The 25,866-nt window shown below is 44.7% G+C and overlaps 1 protein-coding gene and 1 non-coding gene across 12 annotated transcripts in view; both read left to right on the top strand.

Moving 5' to 3' along the window:
- The first annotated feature begins 941 nt into the window (after positions 1-941).
- LOC112447586 (U6 spliceosomal RNA) lies at positions 942-1,048 on the top strand. Its single transcript, XR_003035786.1, has one exon. It is a non-coding gene; the product is annotated as a U6 spliceosomal RNA (small nuclear RNA).
- Positions 1,049-7,053: 6,005 nt separating this feature from the next.
- The window catches only part of NSD1 (nuclear receptor binding SET domain protein 1), a 153,508-nt gene continuing 134,695 nt past the window's right edge, over positions 7,054-25,866 (top strand). For 2 of the 11 annotated variants that reach the window (XM_059888710.1, XM_002689032.7), the window contains exon 1: positions 10,461-10,531. Coding sequence is in view for 9 of the 11 variants with exons in the window: in XM_059888707.1 (XP_059744690.1) it covers positions 9,605-10,531 (927 nt within the window). In the remaining 2 variants the exon portion in view is untranslated. The other 9 variants (XM_024995070.2, XM_024995069.2, XM_059888707.1 and 6 more) reach the window with 9 other exon arrangements.

The raw sequence follows: 25,866 nt of genomic DNA on the forward strand, positions 1-25,866 counted from the left end.
CCCCTGCAGTAGAAGACCAGAGGCCTAACCATTGGACCACTAGGGAACTCCTAGATTGTACATTTTAGAAGGGCAGATTTTAAGGTATGTGAATTATATCTCAATAAAAAGAAAATAAATAAGTAGGGGAAAATCAGATAATTTCAGGGAATGGTAATTGCTGTAAGTTACCTCAACAGGAAGATGTAACAGAGTGACCTGGTGTCAATTGGAAGTCCTCAAGTTGAGGGAGGAGCCAGGGAAGCCTGTCTGAAGAGAGACTCTTGAACTCATAGATAGAAAGAGTCCTGGCAGAGGTGGGAATGGAATCTTCCAGACACAGGAACACAGACCCTGAGGTGGAATAGTTTACACAAGACTGAGTCTCTTCTGCCTTTAGAAAAAGTCTTCCCTCCTAGTCGCTCTCCAACATCCTCCTGTCCTACATGGCCACCTGTTTTCCATGGTTTTGGCCTAAGGTCTTTACCTGAGGGCTGTGAAGATTTTCCAGATTATTTGGAGCATAGTTGTTTTTCCAATCATGGTTTTTGCCTAAGGTTGTCACCTGGGGCATGTGAAGACTTTCCAGATTTTTCCGAGCTTAGTTGGAGTTAAGGGTCCAAATTCTCAGACCTTTAACTTCCATTTGAACTCCTTGATCTGCCTCAGAAAACACCTCTCTTCAGTCCCTTCAGATGGCTTCCTGCTCATGAGAGATGAGCCACATCCCAGCCAGATGAATCTCTGTGGGTCAAGCACTCCAAAGAGAGGGTGCTGGAGAGCCCTCAGAGCTTCCTAAGGACTTACTTCATCCAGTAAACTCAGGGCAGGGCTTTAGCCTTGTCTGTCAGTCCTAGAATTAGAACCCAGCAAGGGCATGGTTGTCATGGGGACGCATACTATAACACGCTGGTTTTAATTGAGAATGGAGTCAAATCTTTTCTGATGGAAAATCAGTGTGAGTGCTTGCTTCAGCAGCACGTATACTAAAATTGGAATGCTACGGAGAAGATTTGCATGGCCTTAGTGGAAGGATGATACGCAAATTCATAGAGCACTCCATATTCTTATATTAAAGTCAGTCTCAGTTGGCTGAGGCATTTGATGATGGGGCCCGGTTTTGCCATTTTAGACACATGAGAGACATTTTCTATAAATTGATAGAGCTGAATCTACAGCCCCAGGGCTTTATGATGTATTTAAAGCACATATATAATATGAGTGAGTGAGTGTTGCTCAGTAGTGTCCGACTCTTTGTGACCCTATCCTACTGGGCTCCTCTGTCCATGGAATTTTTTCCAGGCAAGACCACTGGAGTGGGTTGCCCTTTCCTTCTCCAGGGGATCTTCCTGAACCCGGGATCGAAATTGTGTTTCCTGCAGCTCCTGCATTACAGGAGAATTCTCTATTGGTGAGCCATTAAGTGACTACTGGGTGTAAACTCTGAGCCTTCGACCACTTCCCAGAACAAGACACTGCTTCTTTCTCAGCCTCTGTTTTCATATGTAAAATAGGACAATATCCTCTTTTTGCAGGGAGATGAAGGGTGGGTGGGTGTAAAATGGTGACCCGTAGGCAGGCAGAAGGTACAGCGCTGTCCCGGCCACCAGCTGCAGACCTCCTCCTTCCTCTGACTTCATCCCCCTCCCCCCTTCCCAGAGCACTTCGTTCTTCCACATCCCCCTTTCTCCCCTGGCAATTAGTACCTTCAGAAGTGCTTGTCTGGAAACTAAGGGTGCCTCTGAAAAATCAAGTGCTCAGAGGACAGGTTTGGAATGGAGCGAAGACTGACCTGTTGGGCTGGGGAGCCTGGTGGCATCTGAAGCAGGTGTCTCATGGGCAGCCCATGAGACCTCCTACCATGTCCTGCCTACATTGACATATTCAGTCTGCCCAATGACCTCATTTGTGAGGCTCAGGAAAGGGAAAGATTTGCTGGTAAGTGGCCCCACTGCAGTTTGAACCCACATCTGTCTGACTCCAAATACTATAGGCTCTCATACTTTCTGAAAGTCTCATCTGGCACAGAGGCCTGAGTGTTCCCCAAACATCCCTGAATCCTTTGAGGGATGGTTTGACATGACCAGGTGGTTCATGTGAAAGTGGAAGTCACTCAGTTGTGTCCCCCTGGACTGTAGCCCGCCAGGCTCCTCTGTCTATGGGGTTCTCCAGGCAAGAATACTGGAGTGGGTTGCCATACCTGCCTCCAGAGATCTTCCCAACCCAGGGATCAAACCCAGGTCTCCCACGTTGCAAGCCGATTCTTTACCGTCTGAGCCACGAGCCATAATTCTTCTGTCATTTGAAGACACAGACTAGAAAAGAGGTGATCATTAGGAAATGTTTCCCAAGCACTTACTCTGATCCTCATAGTCCTGGGCTTGGTCACTGGCGGTCATAGGGGGCTCACCAACTGGCTTGGACTAGATATGTAAAGCCAATAGTTACTGCAAGGGCTCATACAGGGGGAAAAAATGACTGCCTGCAAGGGAGGAAACAGGGAAGGCTTCCAGGAGGAGAAATCTTCTAAACTGGGCTCTGAAGCAAGTTTGCATGACAGGGGAAAAGGCAGAAGGGTGGGCCTGAGCACAGGATGGATGGGATGTGGCCTGTCCTGGCACAGTGATATACTGGGCAGCCAGGAAATTGAGGAGGGCAGGAGGGCAGAGATTAGAGGCCACTACACTCAGGGCTTTCCAAAGAGAACATTTGAAAAACAGAACACTTGAAGGTGAAAACTTGAATCCTTGGGGCTAGGGCTACAGGGTCAGGTTAGCTGACAGAAACCTGGTATTTTGGGCAGGAAGGAAATTGCTGGAGGGCTGTATGGCTCCAAATGCCAAACCTTCCTCAATCTTAAGTGGAAGCCTGATCCAGTTCTGGAGAAACCACTCGGTGGGACAGAAAGTCTTAGACCCATCACAAGGAGTGGTTGTAGTATTCACCAGCAGTGTTTGGGACTAATCACCACAGGCCTCCAAACCTCCCTACAAAGCCTGGCTATTTCATCAGAAAGCATATGCTGCTCTTGTCCAGCATTGATGAAGAGCTTGAACTGGGAGTTGGGGTGGGAGCTCAGCTCTGAATAAGTCACACTTCCTCACTTCCTCCCTGGAAGATGGAGATAACAAGAGTGCCCATCTCAGGAGTAGATGAGAAGTGTCTTGCAGAGTAGCCAGCACAGAAGAGAAGCCACAACTGTTACTGTAACAAAACAGTCCTAGCATACCATACCCCAAGGCAAAGCCCTCTTGTTTCTAGAGGAGGTATCCATCTCTTCTGGGCACTGCTGGCAGAGTGAGGTTTCAGCTGCACAGATGAGATTCTTAATCTGCTTCTCAACCTTCCGTGGCTTCCTACTGCCTTTCCATTTAGAAGCTGAATTCTTTAGCTTAAAAAAGAAAGTCCTGAATTGTCAGGTCCCTGTGGCTTTCCCCATCTTCGTCTGAGGCCTCTTAACTGCACTCGTCACCCCTACCGCTCCTGCCTTGCACTAGCCTCTGACAACACTGAACTGTGGTCAGTCCCTCTAAAGCCCGGTTTCTGCTGGAATCTCTAATTTATCCCCTCCTTTCTCAGTTATTCCTGTATATCCTTCTGAGTTCCCTGTGAATGTTACTTCCATGGAAGGCCTTCTCTGACTGTCTCTGAGCTCTCCTCAGCTCCCCCAGCACCTCTGGGTTCTCTCTCAGTGTTCAGCTCTCTACCTTATTACTACTTCTCTGCCTTTCCCACAAGACTCTGAGGGGGAACACAATGAGTATCTGCTGAATCAATGCATAGCCTTTTTTTTTTCTTTTCCTAATTACATAGCTTACAACCCTATGGACTATAGCTTGCCAGGCTCCTCTGAGGGGAATTTTCCAGACAAGAATACTGGAGTGTGTTGCCATTTTCTACTTCAGGGGGTCTTCCTGACCCAGGGATCAAACCTGTTTCTCCTGCACTGGCAGGCAGATTCTTTGTACCACGTGGGAAGCTATATCTGCTGAATTCATGAATGAAAGGGGAGGGCAGTTCTAAGAAAAAAGGAGTACACTGGCAGAATGTCTCTACAGGTATCTCTTTCAGCAAGTTACCAGTATCGGTAATTTACAGATGAGGAAACTGAGGCTAAGGTAATCTCACTCTGCCCACCACTCAAATTCCAGAGTCCTTATGCGCAAGGCACTGTACCGGGTCTTCTCACCTACTGTACCTGGAAGGTGTATTTGCCAGGAGCAGAAGACGTGAACTGACAAGACTCTGAGACCTTGCAGAAGGGCTTAATCTTTCAGGCCTCATTTTTGCATAGGGCTAAAGGTTTAAAGGAACTCATGCATGTCAAGTACCCAGCATGGTGTCCAGTATGCTGCATAGACTCAGCAAGTATTTACTGATTCTAATCTCTGTCTTAAGGATGAGAGGCACAGGCCCAGTTCCTTGTGCTGAGACAAGGAGGGCAGGCCACAGCCCTATCCTTTCTTCCCCTACTTCGGGAGCCAGTGTCCTTTGAGAATATAGGGTCCTGTGTGTTCCCTCAACAAAATGCTGGCACCCAACAGGTGCTTAGCCTTCTGAATGGGAGTCACCAAAGGAAGCTGCTGTGGGTGAGACCTCTGTAGCCAAATTCTATTCTGAGAGGCAGAAAGGGACCCTTGAGTCATTCCAGGAAAGTCCAGGAGGTTTTCTCTGGGATTCAGTCTTTTCCCTAAGACCATCATCAAGCTTCATCCCCAGCTGCCTGTCCTCCTTTAGCTCCTACGCTATTCTGTGTGGGGCAGTGGGAAAGAATCCACCTTCCAATGCAGGAGACGCACCGGGGACTTGGGTTCGAACTCTGGGTCGAGACGATCCCCTGGAGGAGGAACTGGCAATCCACTCCAGTATTCTTGCCCGGAAAATAACCTATGGACAGAGGAGCCTGGCGGGCTACAGTCCATGGGGTTGCAAAGAGTTGGGCACAACTGAGCACATAGGCACTAGACCTATTCCATGGGGCCTGTGAAGTTGGAGAGAGAGGTTTGTTTAGGTCAGTGATGTCTAGAGATCAGCTCTGGAGGAAGCATTGTGCTTGTCCCTTTTCACACCTTTGCACCTTTATTTAAGTGTTTTTTCCTAAGGCTGGGGGCTTCCTAAGGTAGGGATCTCATCCTTTGTTTCCCCAGCATCCTGCAAAACTGCCTGGAATACAAAAAAATGGTTGCTGAAAGAAGCAGTGAAACATCTCAGCATTTATCAAGTATGTAGTCTGTATAGGCTCCAAACACCTTTGCCTTGCAAGAGCCTCAGAGCCACCCTGTGCATTGGAAACCACAGGTGAGTAAACTGAGGCTTGTGGCTTTTTAACTGAGTGGCTCAAGGCCATTCATTGAGTGGCACCTCACAGGCCCTCAGGATGGTCATGGGAGAATAAAGGGTTACAAGTAATCTGAATTGGGGCAGTTGATAGGAGGTAACTGTCAGTCGGAAATGACTAGTTCAAAAGATTAGGTGCGAGGGAGTCCCAGGTGGCGCTAGTGGTAAAGAACCCGCCTGCAAAGGCAGGAGACATGAGACGCTGGTTCGATCCTTGGATTGGGAAGATTCTCTGGAGGAGGGCAGCCCACTCCAGTATTCTTGCCTGGAGAATCCCATGGACACAGGAGCCGGGCAGGTTACAATCCATATCGTGACATAAAATCGGACACGACTAAAACAATTTAGCATGCAAGAAGGAAGAAGGAGCCAGTCAGAGCTCCCCCATTGAATTGACTAGAAAGGATTAGCAGGAGTCACTCCTTAGCAGAACAAAGGACGGGTCCTTGTAGGGCGGGACCCTGGAGTGTAGACCCGGCTCTTCTTCAACTCACTGCCAACCTGACTATGCACTTGGGAACAGTCAGGATACCTCATTCTCTTCAACAGGAGGCCACCTGAGGTCACAGTGCTCCCCTCATCACACTGGTTCCAGGGGACACCTTCCTTCCAAGACAGCTTGCTTGCTTTCTTGGCAGGGATGCATCCCAGCACTCAGGTGTGGTAAGGACCTGTTGTCTATCTCCTTGGCTGGTCTGTGGGACTTGGAGGGAAGGAAGCTACGGGCATCCTGAGCTCCAAGTCTACTGGGGCCAGTTTCGGGGTGAAGGCTGAAGGACGGAATTTAGGGAGCAGCAAGCGAAAGCCAATACCGCGGAAGACAACGCCAAAAGTGCCTTTCTCCCAGGTGGGCTCGCCATTAACAGATAGAAGGATGGCGGGTAAACACTCCACTGAGGCAATAATTATGCACATTTACTAAGCCCTAGGAGGAATGGTAGTCACGTGGCTCTCGAGGGCGGCGCCCTCAGCTTTGAGATGGAGTTAACACTAATCACAGAAGGCTTTCTGGAGGAGGCGGAATTTTTTATGGCGGTCGTTTGTGATTTTTCTCTGAACATATAGGATGAACTTAGCACTCTAGGGACCAAATAGGTACCCAGGTGAGCATTTTGTCGGGGATCAAGCCGGGAGGAGGAGGGAGGGTCAGAGTTGGATCGGGTTAGGCGAAGGGCCTGGGGGAGGTCGGCGTCGCGGGGTCGTTATTTGGGTTTCCCCACCTGCCCTCGCGGTGTCTTTGGTGATTGGACGCAGTAGGCCAGTGCTGCGCGGCCCCGGGTACTGGGTGCAGGCCTCGATGTGCCAGACGCCCGAGGGCAGAGCGCCCCAGACCAGGAATGAGGCGAGCAGTCTTGGCGGGGCCAGCCCGGCGGTCCGCCCTCCCAGCCCTGTTCCGCCGGGGTCCCGATGTCCGGCCCGCAGGGGCGAGGCGCGCGCTCCCCGGGGAGCAGGGTTGCGGAGCAGGCGGCCTGCGCGGGGCGGAGGTGGCACGAGAGGGCCATCTGCCTGGGTGCAGAGAACTGCAGCGTCCGCGGTGCGAGGCTCGGCCCCTCCGGGCCCCCAGCTCGCGTCCACTGCCCCGCGCGCACACACCTACTGACGCCCGCCCGCGCCCCCGGCCCGAGTCCCAGTGCCAGGCCTAGACCCGGACTAGGCGCGGGAGGCGGTGCAGGGATTAGTGGACCCCTCCCCCAGCGCTCCCCTAGCCCCGCCCGGGGCTGCGAGGACCCCTGGGCCCGGGGGTGACGAGGGAGCTTCGTCCCGGCGGTGCCCGGGCTCGGGACTCGGCCTCACTGGGCGGGGGCCGCACCGCGGCAGGCCGAGGTGCGGGCGTGCTGTTAGATTGCTGCCCGGCTCGGGTGCGGGGGGTGGGCTCAGCGCGGGGGTCGCCTGGCCTCATCCCCCCACGGAGGCCAAGGCTGGGCGGGCAGTGCCCGGGCGGGTAACCCGACCCGACCCAGCTCCCGGGAGCCGCTCACCCCGCACGGCCGGGCAGGGGGAGGAAGAGGAATGGAGGGAGGGGGAAGGGAAGGGATGGTGGGTGAGGGGCTGTGGGGACTGCAGGGCTGAGTCCCCGGCCTGTCTGCGCTGCTCTAGGGCGGCTGCCTTTGGTGCCTGGGACGAGCCAGCCTCCGGCCTCGCAGGCGTCGGGCCTGCGGCAGAAGGGAGCCCTGGGGCTGCACAGGCTTGGCTCGGGGAGGCAGACCCGAGCTGCTGCCTCCATTTTGTTTCCTGCTCTGCTTGGTCTGTGGTGGTGGTGATGTGGGCTTGGGGTGCGGCCCGGCAGGGGGTTCACCTGCGGCCGCGCCTGCTCGGGGTTTGAGGCCTCGAAGACCCCAGCCCAAGCCCCCAGGTGAGCCCCGCGGTAGGAGGGGGGTTGCCTTGGTCTCGAGCCCGAGCCGAGCGGGCTGAAGGCAGGTGCCCAGTGGATAGGGAACCCGGGCTGTAACCTAAGATGGAGGCCGGGACTGACGCGGGCCCGAGCGGGGCTGGCGGGGCGGTCGGACAGGCCTCAGCCCAGCCAGGTGCCGCCGGGGCTGGGGCTCCAGACCGGTAGGGTTCTGGAAACGTGTGCAGCCCGGGGCCGGCGCAGCTCCCCGAGGTAGGTGAGGGGATCGGAGTGCCACCCACGACGCCCGCAGGCCCCGACACTCCGGGGAGGCGCGCGAGGCCCCTGGGGAGCCCGCCTCAGGCCCCGCCCGGGCAGTCGGGCCGGCCCGTAGGCCCGGGCCGCGAGCGGGCGCGCAGGGGGAGGGGAGGGGGCGGCAGCGGCGGCTCCGCTGATTGGGTGGCGCGCTCGCGAGCCCGACTTCACCCGCCCTGAACCCCGAAGAGTGAGGCAAAGGAGCGCGCGCCTTGGGGGAAGGGGTGCGCGCGCACTCGGGGCCCCAGCCGCACGCGGGCCGGCGCGAGGCGCTCGGTCGCACGCGCCACCGCGGGGGCGCGCGCGGTGGGGGTGTGAGGAGGAGGAGGCGGCGGCGGAATAGGCCGGGGCAGGTCGCGCTTGCTACCTTCTCTCCTGAAGAGAGACGCGGGGGGAGGGGGGTGCGGCGAGCGGCTCCACGCTCTCCCCACCGCTCCGCTCGCGCCCCAGTGTAATGAGGGTCACCCCCTCCCCCCAGCCGGCCCGGGAGGGGGCGCGGGGCACGGTAACTAGTGCGCTGGGGTGGGCGGCGGGCTGGCGCGAGCGGATGGGGGAGGCGGCCGGGCGGGGAAGATGGTGGTGGCCGTGAGGTGAGGGGCGCGGGGGAGGGCCGGGCGCGGCGCAGGGTTGGTGGCCCGCGGCGTTGCAGCCGCAGGCCCCCTCCCCCTACATCACTACCAGCCGGGCTCAGGCCTAGCCGGCCGGGCCTCCGCGAACTTCCTCCCCGCGCGGCCCGTGCCCCGCCGGCCTCCCGCGCGCACCTCGGCCTCCGCCTCCCTTCAGGTAGCCGGCTGGGGGGCACGGGGCTGGCTGCCCTTCTGCAGCAAACTTTGCTTGGTGCTGAATATTGATGAGTGCGATCGGCTCGGCCAGAAGGTGCTACCGGCGCTGCGGGAAGGAACGCGGCCCGGGCAGGCGGCGGCGGCGTCGGCAGCAGCCATGTTTGTCAAGCTGTAGCAGCTGCTGCTGCTGCCCTGACTCGGCTTCACCGACTGCCTCCGTTTCTCCCCCTGCCGCGTTCCGGCCTCTGGGCCTGCAGCTGTGGACCAAGCAGGCCTGCAATCAGAAAGGAGAACTTCGGGGTGCACCCGCTTCGCCGACTTGCTTGCGGCCTGAGCACGGCCACTGCAAAGGCTCGGGCGCCAGTTGGGGCGCAGGGTGCAGCGCTATTGTGACCGCTGCGCCCGAGAGAGCCAGGAAGGATGGGGGGGGGTAACCTTTTTGTGCAGCGTCCCGGAGCCCCCCTCGAACCCTACAGCCCCCTGCTTTTGGGAGATCCGGCCGCTGGACTCCTAGCGGGGGAGGGGAAAGACAATCCTGTTTGAGATTTGGAAATTTCTACTGCCAACGGGATTTTAATTTTAGATCAGCCCAACTGCCCACCAGTCTGCAGGAAAAAGGGACGGGCTGTTTCCATGTGGCAAGATCTACCCGTCTCCGGGAAGATGGAGTTCGCGGAGGCTCACCGAGGCTGTTTTTCCATCGTCAGCTGGGGAACTTTTTCCACCCATGGAAGTGCAGCAGAAAAGCATCGAGGCCACTAGGCCTTGAGAAGTGGCTGCCATTTTGAAGATAAGAGTCAAATGGCCCATTAACTCAGATTAATTGACGTGTTTTTGGATTCCAGGTTGATGCTGGCCCAGGATGGATCAGACCTGTGAACTACCTAGAAGAAATTGTCTGCTGCCCTTTTCCAATCCAGTGAATTTAGATGCCCCTGAAGACAAGGACAGCCCTTTCGGTAATGGTCAATCCAATTTTTCTGAGCCACTTAATGGGTGTACTATGCAGTTATCGACTGCCAGTGGAACATCCCAAAATGCTTATGGACAAGATTCTCCATCTTGTTACATTCCACTGCGGAAACTACAGGATTTGGCCTCCATGATCAATGTAGAGTATTTAAATGGGTCTGCTGATGGATCAGAATCCTTTCAAGACCCTGAAAAAAGTGATTCAAGAGCTCAGTCGCCAGTTGTTTGCACTTCCTTGAATCCTGGTGGTCCAACAGCACTTGCTATGAAACAGGAACCCTCTTGTAATAACTCCCCTGAACTCCAGGTAAAAGTAACAAAGACTGTCAAGAATGGCTTTCTGCACTTTGAGAATTTTACTTGTGTGGACGATGCAGATGTAGATTCTGAAATGGACCCAGAACAGCCAGTCACAGAGGATGAGAGTATAGAGGAGATCTTTGAGGAAACTCAAACCAATGCCACCTGCAATTATGAGCCTAAATCAGAGAATGGTGTAGACGTGGCCATGGGAGATGAACAAGACAGCACACCAGACAGTAGACACGGTGCAGGCAAACCGCCATTCTTGCCATTAGCTCCTCAGACCGAAACGCAGAGAAATAAGCAAAGAAGTGACGTGGACGGCAGCCATGAAAAAGCAGCCCTTCTCCCAGCCCCCCTTTCGCTAGGAGATACAAACGTTACCATAGAAGAGCAATTAAACTCAATAAATTTATCTTTTCAGGATGATCCAGACTCCAGTACCAGTACATTAGGAAACATGCTAGAATTACCTGGAACTTCATCATCATCTACTTCACAGGAATTGCCATTTGTAAGCAGTTTTTGGTACAACTTAAATATATACATTAATGTATATATACAGGCAACTTAAAGGGAAACTATAAAAACCGGTTATAACTAATTGGTTTTTGGTTGTTTACCAGTTCACAGATGAAAGCTTATTGCTAATAATAAGCTCTTTGGGAAAATTTTACTTTGATCTAAAATTTTTTTCTGTCTTATATGAGTTTGATTCTTTTCTGATTTTCCAAGTCAACTCTCCATTGAGGATTGGTTAAGAGTTAAGCTTTTAAGGGCATTTGATTGAGTTCAGAATTAAGTTTCCAAGATAGAGGTATACATTTGTTTAGCTTTTTTTCTAAAAGTGTCCTTGGCTTTGGCTTGCTTGTGTCATGAGTACAGGAATCAGTGAATTACCTGGAGTCCTATTTTTGCATAAGGCATGGCTTATATTTTTCGTTGATGGGATGACTTTCAGGTTGAAGTACATTTTGGGTTCACATTCAGGGTAGCTCAGATGAAAAGGCCTTTTTGGACATCAGTCAAAACTTAAATTAGGCTATTTTTTCTGAAGTACGTGTTGTACAGCATCCTATGGTAACAGCCACTATCAGAGTACACTCTTAAACCTTTTCTGCTTTAAAATTTTGAAGTGTAGTTATGTGTGTGGTATGGGTGTATGTGTATAGAAATGGGAAAAAATGTACTTTGAGTTACTCAGTAGCGCTACCTACTATTGTTAGATTGTGGTAAATGATACTTGCTTTTTAAAAATCAGGTCTTCACCCAGAATTTTTGACTGTCCCTAGTTAGCTAAATGACCAGTTGACTTCACTTACCCTGTTTCATCACTTTAAAAATCTGAACCAGCTTGATTGTTAAAAGATTCCTTTCAATTTTAAGTATTTGATTCTGATTTTGTTTCTGCCCAGACACACTTGTCATGGTCATCTGTTACGTCACCAAAGAGGATCCCATTCCCTTCTCAAGATGCCTCTGAAATACTCTGTTAAGATTTAGATAGGAAAAACTTTTTGGTGTGTGGTGATAGTTTTGAGTGCATTAAACGTTCATTTTACTATATAGCCCTGCTGTTCTTTAAAATTAAGAGTGAGAATGTGGGTGTGTCGCTTTTGTTTCTGTTGATTCATATCTTAAATATGCGTTAGTACTACTCCTTGATTTCTTAGTTTGGCAGTTGCAGATTTAAAAAATTTGTTTCGGTAGTTATCTTGAGTCTGTTTTGTCCTAGATATTTTTTAGGGTGGATAGGCTGTGTTGGCAGCCTATCAGTAGCTCAGACAAATTCTTCTTGTTACATTGAAATGTATTTTACATGTATATAGTTTTGTCCCTACATAAAAACTTAGATCAGAAGGTGGAGATCCATGTTTCTCTAGAAGTGTAAGTGTAAATCTGTGTGGTTCTTATCAAAGAGGTGTCATTATTGGTTCTAAAATACTAGAGCCTTTAGAAAAAACATAATGCATCTAAAATGAGAGTTAACAAACTTGTTGTATAAGTGTAGAAAAATTTTTTTCATGTAGAAAATAAAATTACTCAAAGACTGTGGACTTGAAGAAACCAGTATCTATTCTTTTTTTTGACTGTCCTGCATGTGGCTTTTTGGATCTTAGTTCCCCTGACCAGAGACTGAACAGTACAGTAGTTCAATCTTAGTTCCAGGCCATGGCAGTGAAAGTCCTAACCACTGAACGCCAGCGAATTCGAATCTTTATTCTTTAAGTCTTTCTCACAGATTGTGGATAAATCTGAAGAGCTTCATCCAAAATCTATTGCTTTCATTTTCGCCTTTGATATTTTCTGAGAATTTAAAGTGAAGTCAGTCTCAAAATGCAAATTTAGTTGAACAGTAAGCTTGAGCAAGGTGTAATTAAAAGAAATTCTATGTAGCTACTTGATGTATTCAGACTATTCACAGTGACTGGTTGAAGCAGCAGGTATGGAGAGCACTTTGTATTAGAGCGTGTGCTTAGGGCTAGAAGTTTTAGAAAATCTTTTGCACGTGCTATTGTCTGATACTGTGATAGAATAAGAGTCTCCTGGCAAGAGTAACGAGTACTTATTAGGATTTTAAACTCTGTCTGGAACTAGAAATGACAACATGATTCAACGTTGTATTGCCAGTTGTTTTTGTACAACTAGCTATCAGCAGACTGTCTCCTGTCATAAAGGAGCAGCCTCTTCAGTTTACCTTCATACTCTTCAGTTACTTTTTCTGCATACAGTGATGTGAAATGGTTCTCACTATAGTTAATAATCCTGACCTGGTATTTTTGTATTTAATTGGGTTGATACTGTCTAATTTCTGCCAGTGTACATATATAGTATACAGTGCTTTGTATATTGTAGGTGTTTGGAAAAAATCTTCAAGGAAGGTTGGTTCCCAGAGCTCCAAGTTATAACAGGCAATAACTTAGTTTTAAGTGCTTTGGTCTGTATTGTCTCATTGGGTCTTCATAGCTTTGTAGTAAAAAACAAATGTCATGGAAGGTCTAGGTCTACCTTAAAGGTACTTAAGATTATTGGGGATAAGACTGAAAACTATTGAAACCATAGAATTATTTGAGTATTCTTGGTTTTCTTTAGGGACTTTTGAAGGTCCCTGACACTCTTGCCTGGGCCTGAAGTATCTCCTGGTTTTCTTACTAGATTGCAGCAATTCTTTGTTTGATATTCTTCCTCATTTAGATATTTTATGGAGGTAAAATTGAGTTAATTTATGCTGTGGCAGTATTCATGAATTTGGGGAATCGTCAAAGTTCTTAGGATGTAGGCAGCCTCCAGAGTAGTCTAAAGTATATATTAGTGATTCTCTTTATTTGAAGAAGACCACTAAAAATGAACACAATTAAAATTGAGGACTAAAATTTCATAAGTAAATAGGGAGGAACAGGTTTATTTAGATTTTATATTGAAATGTAAAATTGAGAATTAAAAAAGTCAGTTTTAAACCTTTATCAAAATTTTGATTTTGATGGCAACTATTTTTTTATAATAAGGCAAGAATCAAATAGATTTTTATTTTTGGCTATGATGGGTCTCCATTGCTGCACACTGGCGTTCTGTAGTCAACGGTGAGCATAGGCTGCTCTTCATTGTGGTGCTCAGGCTTCTCGTGGCAATGGCTTCTCTTGTGGAGCATGGGCTCTAGGCGCCCGGGCTTCAGTAGTTGCAGACCTTGGGCTCTAGAGTGCTGGCTCAGTAGTTGTGGCACGGGGGCTTAGTTGCTCAGTGACATGTGGAATCCTCCTGGACGAGGGATCGAACCAGTGTCCCTTGAATTGCAAGTCTTAACCACTGGACTACCAGAGAAGCCCTCAAGTAGGTTTTAAAAAATTTTGTCCAGCAAAATTGTACAATAGGTAGATGGCATACTTTGTTTTACTTCATTTTCTTACCATGATCATAAGGATAAATTTTTATAAAATATTTAAGGACTTAGTCTTTTTTTTTAAAGACTTAGTCTTAACTAAGGTATTCTTTAAAAAAAAAAATCCACTATACACAGTTTCAGTTATATACCAAAGAAGAGAAAATGGTTGAATTTCCATGTACTCCTCACCAAGCTTTAAGAATTACTGATATTTTGCCAATCTTGTTTTATCCTCCCTCCACTATGTCATTTCACTAACTTTTCTTAATCCTTTGATGTTCATCATCTCTCTCTTTGAAGCTCTTGTCCTGTTCTCCTTGTCAGTTGTCACTTGTTTATTGGTTGACCTAGATCACCTTTTTCTTGCCTTTAATTGGAGTAGTTCTTTATTATTTGCATTGACTTTAAGAAACACAGCATCTTTGTGCCAGATTTGTTTGCAGTTTTACCTTGTTATTGATTTACACTGTAATACTAGCTTGTGTTTCATTAGGTAGAGACAGACACTATATTGTACGTGGGATGGATGTTAAATAGAGACTTTTTTGGGAGCCATTTCAAGATAGATATCTTGATGTTGTGACAGTATACCCCTGTACAGTCTTGGAGATGGAGGAAATACAAACCACTCTCTGTACTAAGTTCTGTGCTGTGGATGTTCAGCTGGTTACGGAGATCAATGGAGACATGAATGAAACCTAGAGCGATCAAGGCTCCAGTGAAGAGTGGGACTTCAGTTCATTGACTGGGTTGGGTTTGGTTAGGTTTAGAAAGGTACTTTGGATAAAAAGAATTAAATAAACAGTATTTTCACAGGGTTGGGTAGGATAGTTTAGTTGCTCAGTTATGTCTGACTCTGTGACCCCACGGACTGTAGCCTGCCAGTCTCCTCTGTCCATGGGATTTCTCAGGCAGTAATCCTCGAGTGGATTGCCATTTCCTCTTCCAGGGGATCTTCCTGATCCAGGGATCAAACTCCTGTCTCCTAGATTGTAGGCAGATTCTTGACCAATGAGTCACCAGGGAAGCCCGTTCTTGCGAAATAGGGCCTAGAAATTCGGATTGGCGTTTGATGTTGATGTGATAGAAACTGGGATCCAGTGAGGAATTTTAGCTGAGAAGTGATGATGAAATCTGTGTTTGGGAAATTTTGGCTGGGAGAGAGTAGAGGCAATGTTAGGTTGTGGAGTCTTGCAGTAGTAATTAAAAATTAGAATTGAGCAGAGTCAGTAGTAGAAAGGGGATAAATCTGAGAGATTATTTCAGAGAGAAAATTGGCAGCCCTTTTAGGGTTGCCTGGACTGGAAATAAAGTTGGAGCCTGGATTTGAGGAATGAAAGAGATAAGTACAGACTATGTTCAAGGCTTGTTGTGTTGGTGCCTGAGACAGAAATGGGGTTCACTCTTCCCTTCTCATCATTTCAGCATTTCTCTGCTTCCTCCTTTCCTGTCTCCACACTTCTCAGTTTCTGCTTTTTCTCTGACTCTGTCCCTGCTGGAGGTCCTGGTTCTCGTCACTACTTTCTCCTTTCTGCTAGGATCTTTATTCTCAACCTTCACTGCATCACTTTTTCTGCCTAAAAACAGAATGCCATCTTTCTATTCTAAAGAATCTTCCTCTATCCTCTAACCCCTGTGATTACTTTCCTGTTTCCTGGGGAATTTCTTGAGAGTTGTCTACTTTGTTTACCCCCCCTTAAAGCCCTGTGGATTGGCTTCTCTACTCTGTTGGAACTGTTCTTTTCAGTTACAAATGACACCTCCAGACTTATCCTACTAGATGTGCAGTGTTTTGACCACTGCTCCTTTAAACAGTCCTTTTTGGAGTGCTTGTTCTCTTTTCTTCCTCTTCTCTGTCATTCTCTGCAGTCTTATCTGCTTTTATTAATTCACTTCTCTGCTGTGTGAAAACTCTTGATCTGACTTCTGAGCTTCAGACCAAGAAACAAATTTCCAGCTGAGTTTCTCTTCCACCTGTAGCATACTTGGCTACTTTTGACCATCTCTTTTTGCCAAACATGCTTTTCCTTCTGTCTTTTTAAAAAAATACTTATTTTTACTTATTTGTTTGCCCATGCCAGATCTTAGTCGTAACATGAGGCATGTTTGATCTTCACTGCAGCATTCATGGTCTTTTAATTGCAGCCTGGGGGGGTCTTTTAGTTGCAGCATGCAAACTTGCTGCATGTGGGATCTAGTTCCCTGACCAGGGATCAAACCCAGGCTCCTTGCACTGGAATCAGGGAGACTTAGCCACTGGACTGCTAGGGAAATCCCCTCCTGTCTTAATGATGGCATCATCCTCCAGTTCTTTTCAAGGTTGGAAACCTTGGAATCACTTGTTTATATGATCAAAATGAACTTGAGTGCCTTCTCGATGCCAGGCATTGCTAGTATAAAAGGAAAGATACAGTCTGCTTTTAAGGAACTTTACCATCCAAGGAAGACTGGTGTAAACAATGACAGTACAGAATACCACACGGCCTGGTAGAAGTTACAGAGCAGGACTGTGGGAGTTTGGAAAAAGTCATGCCTGGAGTAATGTGGAAGAATTTCATAGAAGGTTATATATATTTAAGCAGAGACCTGCCAGTAAGTAAGGAGGAATAGCATATGAAAGTGGCAAGAAATTCTTTGAATAGGAATCTGAGAGGAGCAGGGTTGTCAGGAGATAAGTATAAATATAGGCTTTGTAATCCATGTTACAGGGTTGAATTTTTATGCTGTTTCCATTCTATTATGTAACCTTTATTACTGGTCTTCATATTGTTTTTCTTTCCAGTCTTTCTGGAGAGACAGAATTACCTTTGACCTTCAAAAAGAGAAATACTAGGTGAGGTCTCTGATGGGGCTTCCCTGGTAGCTCAGATGGTAAAGAATCTGCCTGCAATATGGGAGACCTGGGTTCGATTCCTGGATTGGGAAGATCTCCTGGAGGAGGGCATGGCAGTCCACTCCAGTATTCTAGAATGGAACCCCATGGACAGAGGAGCCTGGTGAGCTACAGTCCATGGGGTCACAAAGTGTCAGGACTGATCGACTATAAGCACACAAAACACAGGTCTCTGATGAAAGCTTTACCTTCAATGCCTAACTCTTCTCCCCATTTGCCTAACAAATAAAGCCCAAATTCAGTGTCTTTGATAAGACCTCATCTTGACTTTCCCAAATCTCATCTGCTGAGATATCCTGGCTGGCCTGAGTTCAGCCAAACTGAACTATTAGTGGTGCCTTACTTCACCATCCCCTGGCTTATGCCTTTCTCTTCCTGGTCTAATTTCAGCATTTAGTATCTTAACAGTGTGTAGTGTGATGCTTTCTTTGTAGCAGACACTCAATGTACTTATGGAGTAGAAGAATGAATGGTACTATTACAGAGATACAAGTTGGGAAGGGGAGTAAATTTTAGGTAGGAAGGTGATCAGATCAATGTACCAAATTTCAAAACTTCAGAGATTTTTTTCTGACTTCATTCCCTCATGCCTTCAGTTTCTAAGGGCTTTGAATTTGTGCTCCTTATATCTCAAGGTTTCATTTTCGTATTCTTATGTATAAGCTCTTAAGGATATTAAGTCATAATAGTTTCGTAGCACAGATGCTACTAGTAGAAGTCCCTCATCTCTTTGAGCCCATTCCTCATTTCTAAATGGGGCATATACTGTGCAGCCTTGCACATTTGAGAGGATGCAGCAAAATAATTTATCTGAAGCAGCTAGCACAGTGCTGTTTTTGAAGTAGGTGCTCAGTAAGTGATGCATGTTATTCTATGCCAAAAGCCAAATGCACATTTGAAAGAATTGTGAATTTTGAGAAACATATCTTTACAGTTTTGCTTTTTTCTGTTTATCCAAACTCTTCTTGCTTAATTGGTAAGATAAGGGCATTGGACTATTTGACAGTTTCAGTTTTTGTTTAATATCAGGAGAATTGGATCCATTTTTTGATTGGTAATCAGGAGAATTTAATTTGGGCCATAAATTCAGTATCTTTCCACACTCCAGCTGTGAAGTGGTATAACTTATTACATTGTTGCTCTTTGCTGGGTGTTCTTTGTCCTGGATATAAATGTTTCATTTCCACCCCCTGGTTTGTAGGAGAGCCCACCTCTTTTCTGGTGGTGGACTTGATTTTCATTGAATGATCATTTCTGAAACTTTAAAATGATCTCAAATGAAGAAATTGCTAGGAATCTTTTTAGTTAGAAAAGTAACATAAATTCATAGTAAAAGTGAAAGATAGAATGTTAATAAAAAAGGATCTTTATTTCTGTCATCTTCACATGCTCCCTCTTTTTTCCTTTTTTTGGGTCAAACTGCCACTTGTGGGATCTTATTTCCCTAACCAGTCCTAACCCTTGAACTGCCAGGGAATTCCCAATGCTCCCTCATTTTCACTCTTAATATTTTATTAGAATTTTCTTTGTGTTTGTAGACCTTTTTTTTTTTAATCTTTTGGACACACAAGTGGCCTCATATACATATTATTGATACTTTGTTTAATATATTAAGGACATGCATTCAAATGAACATGTAGGTAGATTTTTTTTTTAATTTATTGAAATTAGTATAAGTGCACATGCAGTTAGTTGTAAGAAATAGTACAGAGATCTCATGTGTGTTTTGCTTGATTTTGCAGTGGCATGTTTTGTGAAAGCATCTAATACCACAACCAGATTATTGACATTGGTATAATCCACCAAACCTACTCAGATGACCCAGTTTTTGTTTTTCGTATTATTTTTTAAAGAAAATTCTTTATTTCTATAAGGACATATTCCAGATGTCCCTGGTTTTACTTCTGTTTGTTTGTGTGTACTCTGTTCTTTGCATTTTTGTCACCTGTATGGATTTGTATACTCAGTACCACAGTTAAGATGTTTAACAGTTTCAGTGCCACAAGGGTCTCTCCTGTGGCCCTTTTGTATCACATCCGTCTTCTTCCTGGCAATTCCTCCTCCATCTTTGGCCAACTACTAACCTGTCCTTTGTTTCTAAAATTTTGTCATTTAAAAAGTGCCTGTAAATGGAGTCATGCAGTATATATATATGTATTGGGTGTTTTCACTTAAAATTACCTGGAGAGTCATCCAAGTTACTGAGTATATCGATACTTTATTTCTTTTTGTTACTAAGTAGAAGGCAATGGCACCCCACTCCAGTACTCTTGCCTGGAAAATCCCATGGACGGAGGAGCCTGGTAGGCTGCAGTCCATGGGGTCTCGAAGAATCCGACGCGACTGAGCGACTTCCCTTTCACTTTTCCCTTTCATGCATTGGAGAAGGAAATGGCAACCCACTCCAGTGTTCTTGCCTGGAGAATCCCAGGGACAGTGGAGCCTGGTGGGCTGCCGTCTATGGGGTCTCACAGAGTCGGACACGACTGAAGCGACTTAGCAGCAGCAGCATTCTATTACACACACACACACACCAGTTTGTTTAACCGTTCACCTGTTGAAGGACATCTGGGTTTATTCTAGCTTTTGGCTATTAGAAGTAAAAGTGCTGTGACCATTCATATATAGCTTTTGTGTGAACATAAGTTTTCATTTTTCTGGGAATAATACCCAAGAGTACAATTGCTGAATCATATGTTACTGGCATGTTTGCTTTTATAAGAAACTGCCAAGCTGATTTCTAGAGTGACCAGTAGTGTATTAGTGATCCACTTTCTGTTCATCCTCACCATCATTGTGTTGTCACTATTTTTGTTTTAACCATTTTGATAGTTATGTAATAATATCTCATTATGGTTTTAATTTGCATTTCCCTGATAGCTAATGGTGTTGAGCATCTTTTTGTGTGCTTATTTGCCATTTGTATATCCTCTTTGGTGAAATATACTCATGTTTTTTGTCCATTTTCTAATTAATTTGTTTGATTTTAATTGTTGAGTTTTGAGAGTTCTTTATGTATTCTAGATGATCTGCATTCTTTATTATGCCTGTATACAAATCCTAATTTTTAACTATTACGTCTTTTAGATGACTTATTAAAGAAACTATATAATCATACAAACTTGTGGTTTCCCCTTAACAAATTGGAACAGATTTTAGTGTTTGTTACTGTTATTAGGTAAAATTACTTTATTAAGTCCTCTAAAATTCTTTTCACATGTCTAGTGAACTTACAGGAAATACCATAATACTGTGTTTAAGATTGCTGGGAGGATAAAATCCATTTTGGATGATGAACAATTATATTTACACATTAAATTAAAAATAATTATTGGTTATATGATATCCCCTCATATACCAAGAAGAATCTGAAGGTAACCTTTCTCTGTAAATTATGAGGGTATATTCCCCTTGTCATTTCTATAATTTCTCGTGACGCAGTAGTTGGAGCTGTTGGGGATCCCTGATGACGTCGGCAGTGTGCATGGTGCAAGTTCTGTCTATACCCAGTAAAAATAATAGACATTAGTGCCATGCTAATTGTTACTGAAATTTTATGTCTAAAGGCATCTCTTTAATGTTGCAGATGGTTCAGTTGACAGTGTATTGACTCTATTTTTCTTATTAACATATGAAGAAAAAGCACTTCTGCCATGCCATAATCTATAAAGAATTGCAGAGCAGTAGTTGAGAGGTAACAAAGTGCTACATTTGAAATGCTTTTTTAATGTAGTAGAGCTTTGGGGCAGAAGTTTTACAGTGTCGGTAATTATACCACTGTAATTAGTTACTTGGTGGAGTAGATACTGGAGTTTTAAGTAAAGCCTTGATAGGTACCTTAATAATTTCATAGTAATGCCTGTGCAGTTGTTCCTAAGGATAAACTGGTGATGGTGGAATTATCAGGGCAATGGGTTAATTTTCTTTGTGTCTCAGATGTGCCTACTTCTGTATGGTTTTCCAAAAGGATTGTATGATTTTACACAGTTCTCAATAGTGTATGAGTCTGACGTTTTCCTCCCTTTGATAACAAAACAACTTTGATAACATTTTTTTAAGTTTTTTACATAATTAAATAGATGCATACTGCTACTGAAAGATTGATTTAATTAATACAATTTTATTGTTGAAAGTGATTTGTTTATGTTTGTATTTCTTCTGTGGCCTTTGCTGTCTGTATCCTTCGCTGACTTATCTAGATTGTAGTGTTTTGTAGCTATTATCCTTTTATTTTATGGACATGACTATTTCCTCTCAATCTGTTTTTCATTTTAGTTAATAATTTTGTATAGTTGTAGAGCTGAAGTTTCATTTTTCATACAGCCAAATTGGTGTTTTGGAGTAATTTCTTCTACCGATTAGAAGCTTACTGAAGCAACTTAGCAGCAGCAGCAGCAGTGCTTCTATATATTCGATAAACAAACTTTACATGCTTGTAAAAATTTGAAGAAATCCTGTCTGCTACAGTCTTACTGATTTAATAGAGATTTTATTTTAATATCCAGCACTATACAGATAATTTTTATTGTGTCTTTAGTATTCTTTTTGGAAACAAATTCTTTTAGCTAATTCCCTTTGTATTAGGGAAGCAAATTACCCTCAAATTACCCACAAATTGAGTAGTCTAAAACAATAAACATTTCTGTCATACGAAGTTAGGAATAAGGGTGTGGCTTAGCTGGATGGTTCTGCCTTTCTGTCTTGAGATTACAAGCACGATGTCCTTCACTGCTGCAGTCATTGGAAGGCTATTGCAGGATCCTTGTCCAGGATGACACACTCATATGGCTGTTGGGGAAAAAAAATAACATATGGCTGTTGACAGTAGGAGACCTCAGTTCCTTACCTTGTGGGCTTCTCCATAGGGCTGCTCACAGTGAGTAGCAGGCTTTCCCCAGAGTGAGTGGTTCAAAAGAGGAGAAGCCTAACAAGGAGATCCAAAGAGATATACAGTGTGGGAGGGGAGTACTTTGAGATGTGGATCACTGGGGGCCACTAGGGCAACTAGTTACCAGCCCACCCAGGAAGAAATAAACAGTTTTAATTAAAGGAGAAAGCATAAGTATACATAGTAGTGATACTTAAAACTTTTAAGCTGAGCTAATGGACCTTGGATTTTTGAATTAGGTGTATGATTGAAAAATATAATATAGAAAGATAACTAATGAAGTACCCTAAAGTACTCTTCTACCTTGCCTGCTTAATTAACACTTTCAGTTCCTATGGGCCTTCCTACCTTTTTGTATGACAAAGGTAGCAGATTATGCACACTTACTCTTTCTTTTTCACTTAATTTGTTGTCTAAATCTTTACATTTTTGAGCAATATTTTCTCATTCATTTATATACTTAGATAGTATTTTATTGTATGAATGTATGAACATTTTCATTCCACATATTCTTTTGCTGAAAGGGAACAACTGTGCACATAAGTCATTGTGAATGTATGCAAATAAATCTGTAGGATAAATCTCCAGGACCGAATTCTGGATCAAAGTTAAATGTTTATGATTTTGAAAATATTGCCAAATTGCCCACTAAAAGAGTATATGTACTTATACTCTCAGCCAGCAGTATATGTATTTGCCTGTTTCAATGGGTATTCTTTATTTCATTTGTCATAGTATAAAATTTAGCATCCTAGCTTTTTTTTTTTTGCCACACTGTGTGGCTTGCAGGATCTCAGTTTCCCAACCAGGAATCGAACCTGGGGCCACCTCAGTGAAAGCCTAGAATCTTAACCATTAGACTACCAGGGAACTCCCCATCCTAACCATTTTGAAATGTACAGTTTGATAGCATTAAGTGTATTTACATTTTGTACAGCCATTCTCCAGCACTCTTACGATCTTAGAAAACTCTCCCGTTAAACAGCTGTGCACTTTCCCTTCCTGCCAGCTCCTGTCGACTACCATTCTGCTTTCTGTTTCTGAATTTGACTGCTCTCGAAACCTCTTGTAAATGGAATTATACAGTGTTTATCTTTTTGTGATTACCTTATTTTGCTTAGTGTAATGTCCTCAAGAGTTTACCCATGTTGTAGGCTGTTAGAGTTTTCTTTCTTTTTAAAGATATTCTGTAGTATACCACGTTTTCTTTATCTATTTATCAGTTGATGGCCACCTTTTGGCTATTGTGAATAATGCTGATATGAACATAGGTGTACAGATATGTCTTCTAGATTCAGTGGTGTTCCCTTTTTTTTTTTGGTCACACCATGCAGCTTGTGGTCAGCTTAGTCCCCTGACCAGGAATTGAACCCACGCATTGAGCCATGAAAGCACATAGTCTTAACCAGTGGACTGCCAGGGAATTCCTTATGGGGATTTTTTAAAGCTTTTTTTTTTTTTTTTAATTTGGCTCCACTGAGTCTTAGTTGTGGCACTTGGGATCTAGTTCCCTGACCAAGGTTTAAGCCCTGGCCCCCTTCATTGGGAGCACAGAGTAGAGTCGTAGCCACTGGACAACCAGCAAAGTCCTCCTGTGGGGATTCTTACGATACTTCTTATACCCAAGGGAGAAGAAGGAATAATAAATGTTTATTTGATACCTAAATGACTTGTAATTTGGATAGTCTTTTTTTTCCCCCCTTTTTCTCCCTCCCTCCCTCTCTTCCTTTTCTAAGGTATTTTTTGTTGTTTAAAGCATGGACCTGTAAAAATCAAACATCCTTTATGTTATGTATAATTTTTTTCAACATTTCAATTCTGAGTATATGTCTTACAAATTAAAAAAGCATAGTAACTGCGTTTTAAAAAATTAAGATAAAATTAACATATTGTAAAATTCACCTTTTTAAAGGATACAACTCAGTGTGGCTGTAGTGTATTTACAGAGTTGAGCAACCAAAACCACTGTCTAATTCCAGAACATTTTATCACCCAAAATGAAACCCATAGCCAGCAGTCACTCTTCATTTTCCCCTCTCCTAGTCCCTGTCAACCACTGATTTACTTTGTCTCTATGACAAAGTATTTTATCTGTTCTGGATATAAATTTCATGTAAGTGGAATTATACAACCTTTGGCCTTTTGTGTCTTTCATTTAGCATGTTTTCAGATTTATCCATATTGTAGTCTTACTATAACTACTTAATTCTATTTTATTGCCAAATAATATTGCATTATATTGATAATCGTATTATGTTTACCCATTCATCATTTGATGGACATTTTGTTTGTTTTCACTTTTTTTGGCTGTTAGGCATAATGCTGGGCTTCCCAGGTGGCACTAGTGATAAAGAACCCTCCTGCCAGTGCAGGTATTTGTAAGAGACACAGGTTCGATCCCTGGGTCAGGAAGATCCCCTAGAGGAAGGCACAGCAACCCACTCATGTTCTTGCTTGGAGAATTCCATGGACAGAGGAGCCTGGCAGGCTGCAGTCCATAGGGTCCCAGAGTCAGACACAACTGAAGCAACTTAGCATGCATGCAGGCACGATGCTGTTAGAAACACTTGTGTATAGGTTTTTTTAATGGATATATGTTTTCAGTTCTGTTGGGTATCTTCCTATGAGTGGTGTCGCTGGGTCACATGGTGACTGTTTAATATTTTGAGGAAATGACAGACTGCACCATTTTATCATCCTTTTAATGATGTATGAGAGTTGTAATTTCTTCATATCCTTGCCAACACTTGCTTTCTTTTTTTAAATTTTAGCCACCCTGGTGAGTGTTAACGAGTTATCTCGTTGTGATTTTGATTTACATTTCTCTGATGACTGATGTTGAGACTCCTTTTATGTGCTTTTTGGCCATTTGTATAGCTACTTTGGAGAGTCTGTGTTGTAAATTCTTTGTGTATTTTTTAAAAATAGGGATTTTTTTTAAATTGTTGAGTTATAGTTCCTTGTATATTATGGATTAAGTTTCTTATCAGATAGGATTTGCAAATATTTTCTCCCATTCTATGGCTTTTTTCATTTTTTTTGATGGTATCCTTGAAGCACAAAGGTCTTTATTTTCTTAATTTGGCCATGCTGAGTAGCCAACCATGGATTAAATCAGGGCCCTTGGCAGTGAAAGCATGGAATCCTAACTTCTGGACTGCCAGGGAAATCCCAAAGGTTTTTAATCTTTTTTTTTTGGCTGTGCTAGGTCTTAGTTGTGGCACTCGGGATCTTTAATCTTTGTTACAGCATGTGGGATCTTGAGTTGTGGCATGTGAACTGTTAGTTGCTGCATGCAGGATCTAGTTCCTTGACTGGGGATCAAACCCAGGACCCCTGCAGTGGGAGACCATTGGACCAACAGGGAAGTCCATGCCACAGACACACACATATATATAAATATATAATTAAGTAACTTATTTATTTGGCTGTGTCTAGTCTTAGTTGCTGTACAGATCTTAGTTGCTGATGAATCTTTGTTCTATCATGCAGAATCTTTCACTGGAGTGTTTGGACTGCAGAGCACACAGGCTCAGTAGTTGTGGTGCGTAGTTAGTTCCCCGAGCAGGGATCGAACCCGTCTCCCCTGCTTTGGCAGTTGGATTCTGTACCCCTGGAACACCAGGGAAGCCCTCCCGGCTGCCTCCTCCTGCCCTCCGTCTTTTTTTTGTTTTTTGTATTGGCTGCTTTGAGTCTTCACTGCAGCAAGCGGGTAACTTAAGAGTTGTGGTGCTTGGACTTCTCTTATTGTGGAGCACGGGCGCTAGAGCTTGCACGCTCAGTAGCTGTATTGCACAGGCTTCTTGAGTTCCGTTTAGTTGCCCTGTAGCATGTGGGATCTTAGTATCTTAGTTTCCTGAAAAGGGATCAAACCCTTGCCCCTTACATTGGAAGGCAGATTCTTAACTACTGGACCACCAGGGAAGTCCTTCCCTTCCTTCTTTAGTACAGTATATTACATTAATTGATTCTTTTGTATGTTGAAGCAGCCTTGTGTTCCTAGGATAAATTTCACTTGTTCGTGATATTAATATTTTTTATTTGTTGCTATATTTGGATTGTTAGAGTTTTTGCATCTTTATGCATAAGGGATGCTAGTCTGTAGTTCTCTTGTAATGTCTTTCTGATTTTGGTATCAGGGTTCAGTTCAGTTCAGTCGCTCAGTCGTGTCCGACTCTTTGCGACCCC

The sequence above is a fragment of the Bos taurus genome, chromosome 7 (assembly GCF_002263795.3).
Source record: "Bos taurus isolate L1 Dominette 01449 registration number 42190680 breed Hereford chromosome 7, ARS-UCD2.0, whole genome shotgun sequence".
NCBI classification, from domain to species: Eukaryota; Metazoa; Chordata; class Mammalia; order Artiodactyla; family Bovidae; genus Bos; species Bos taurus.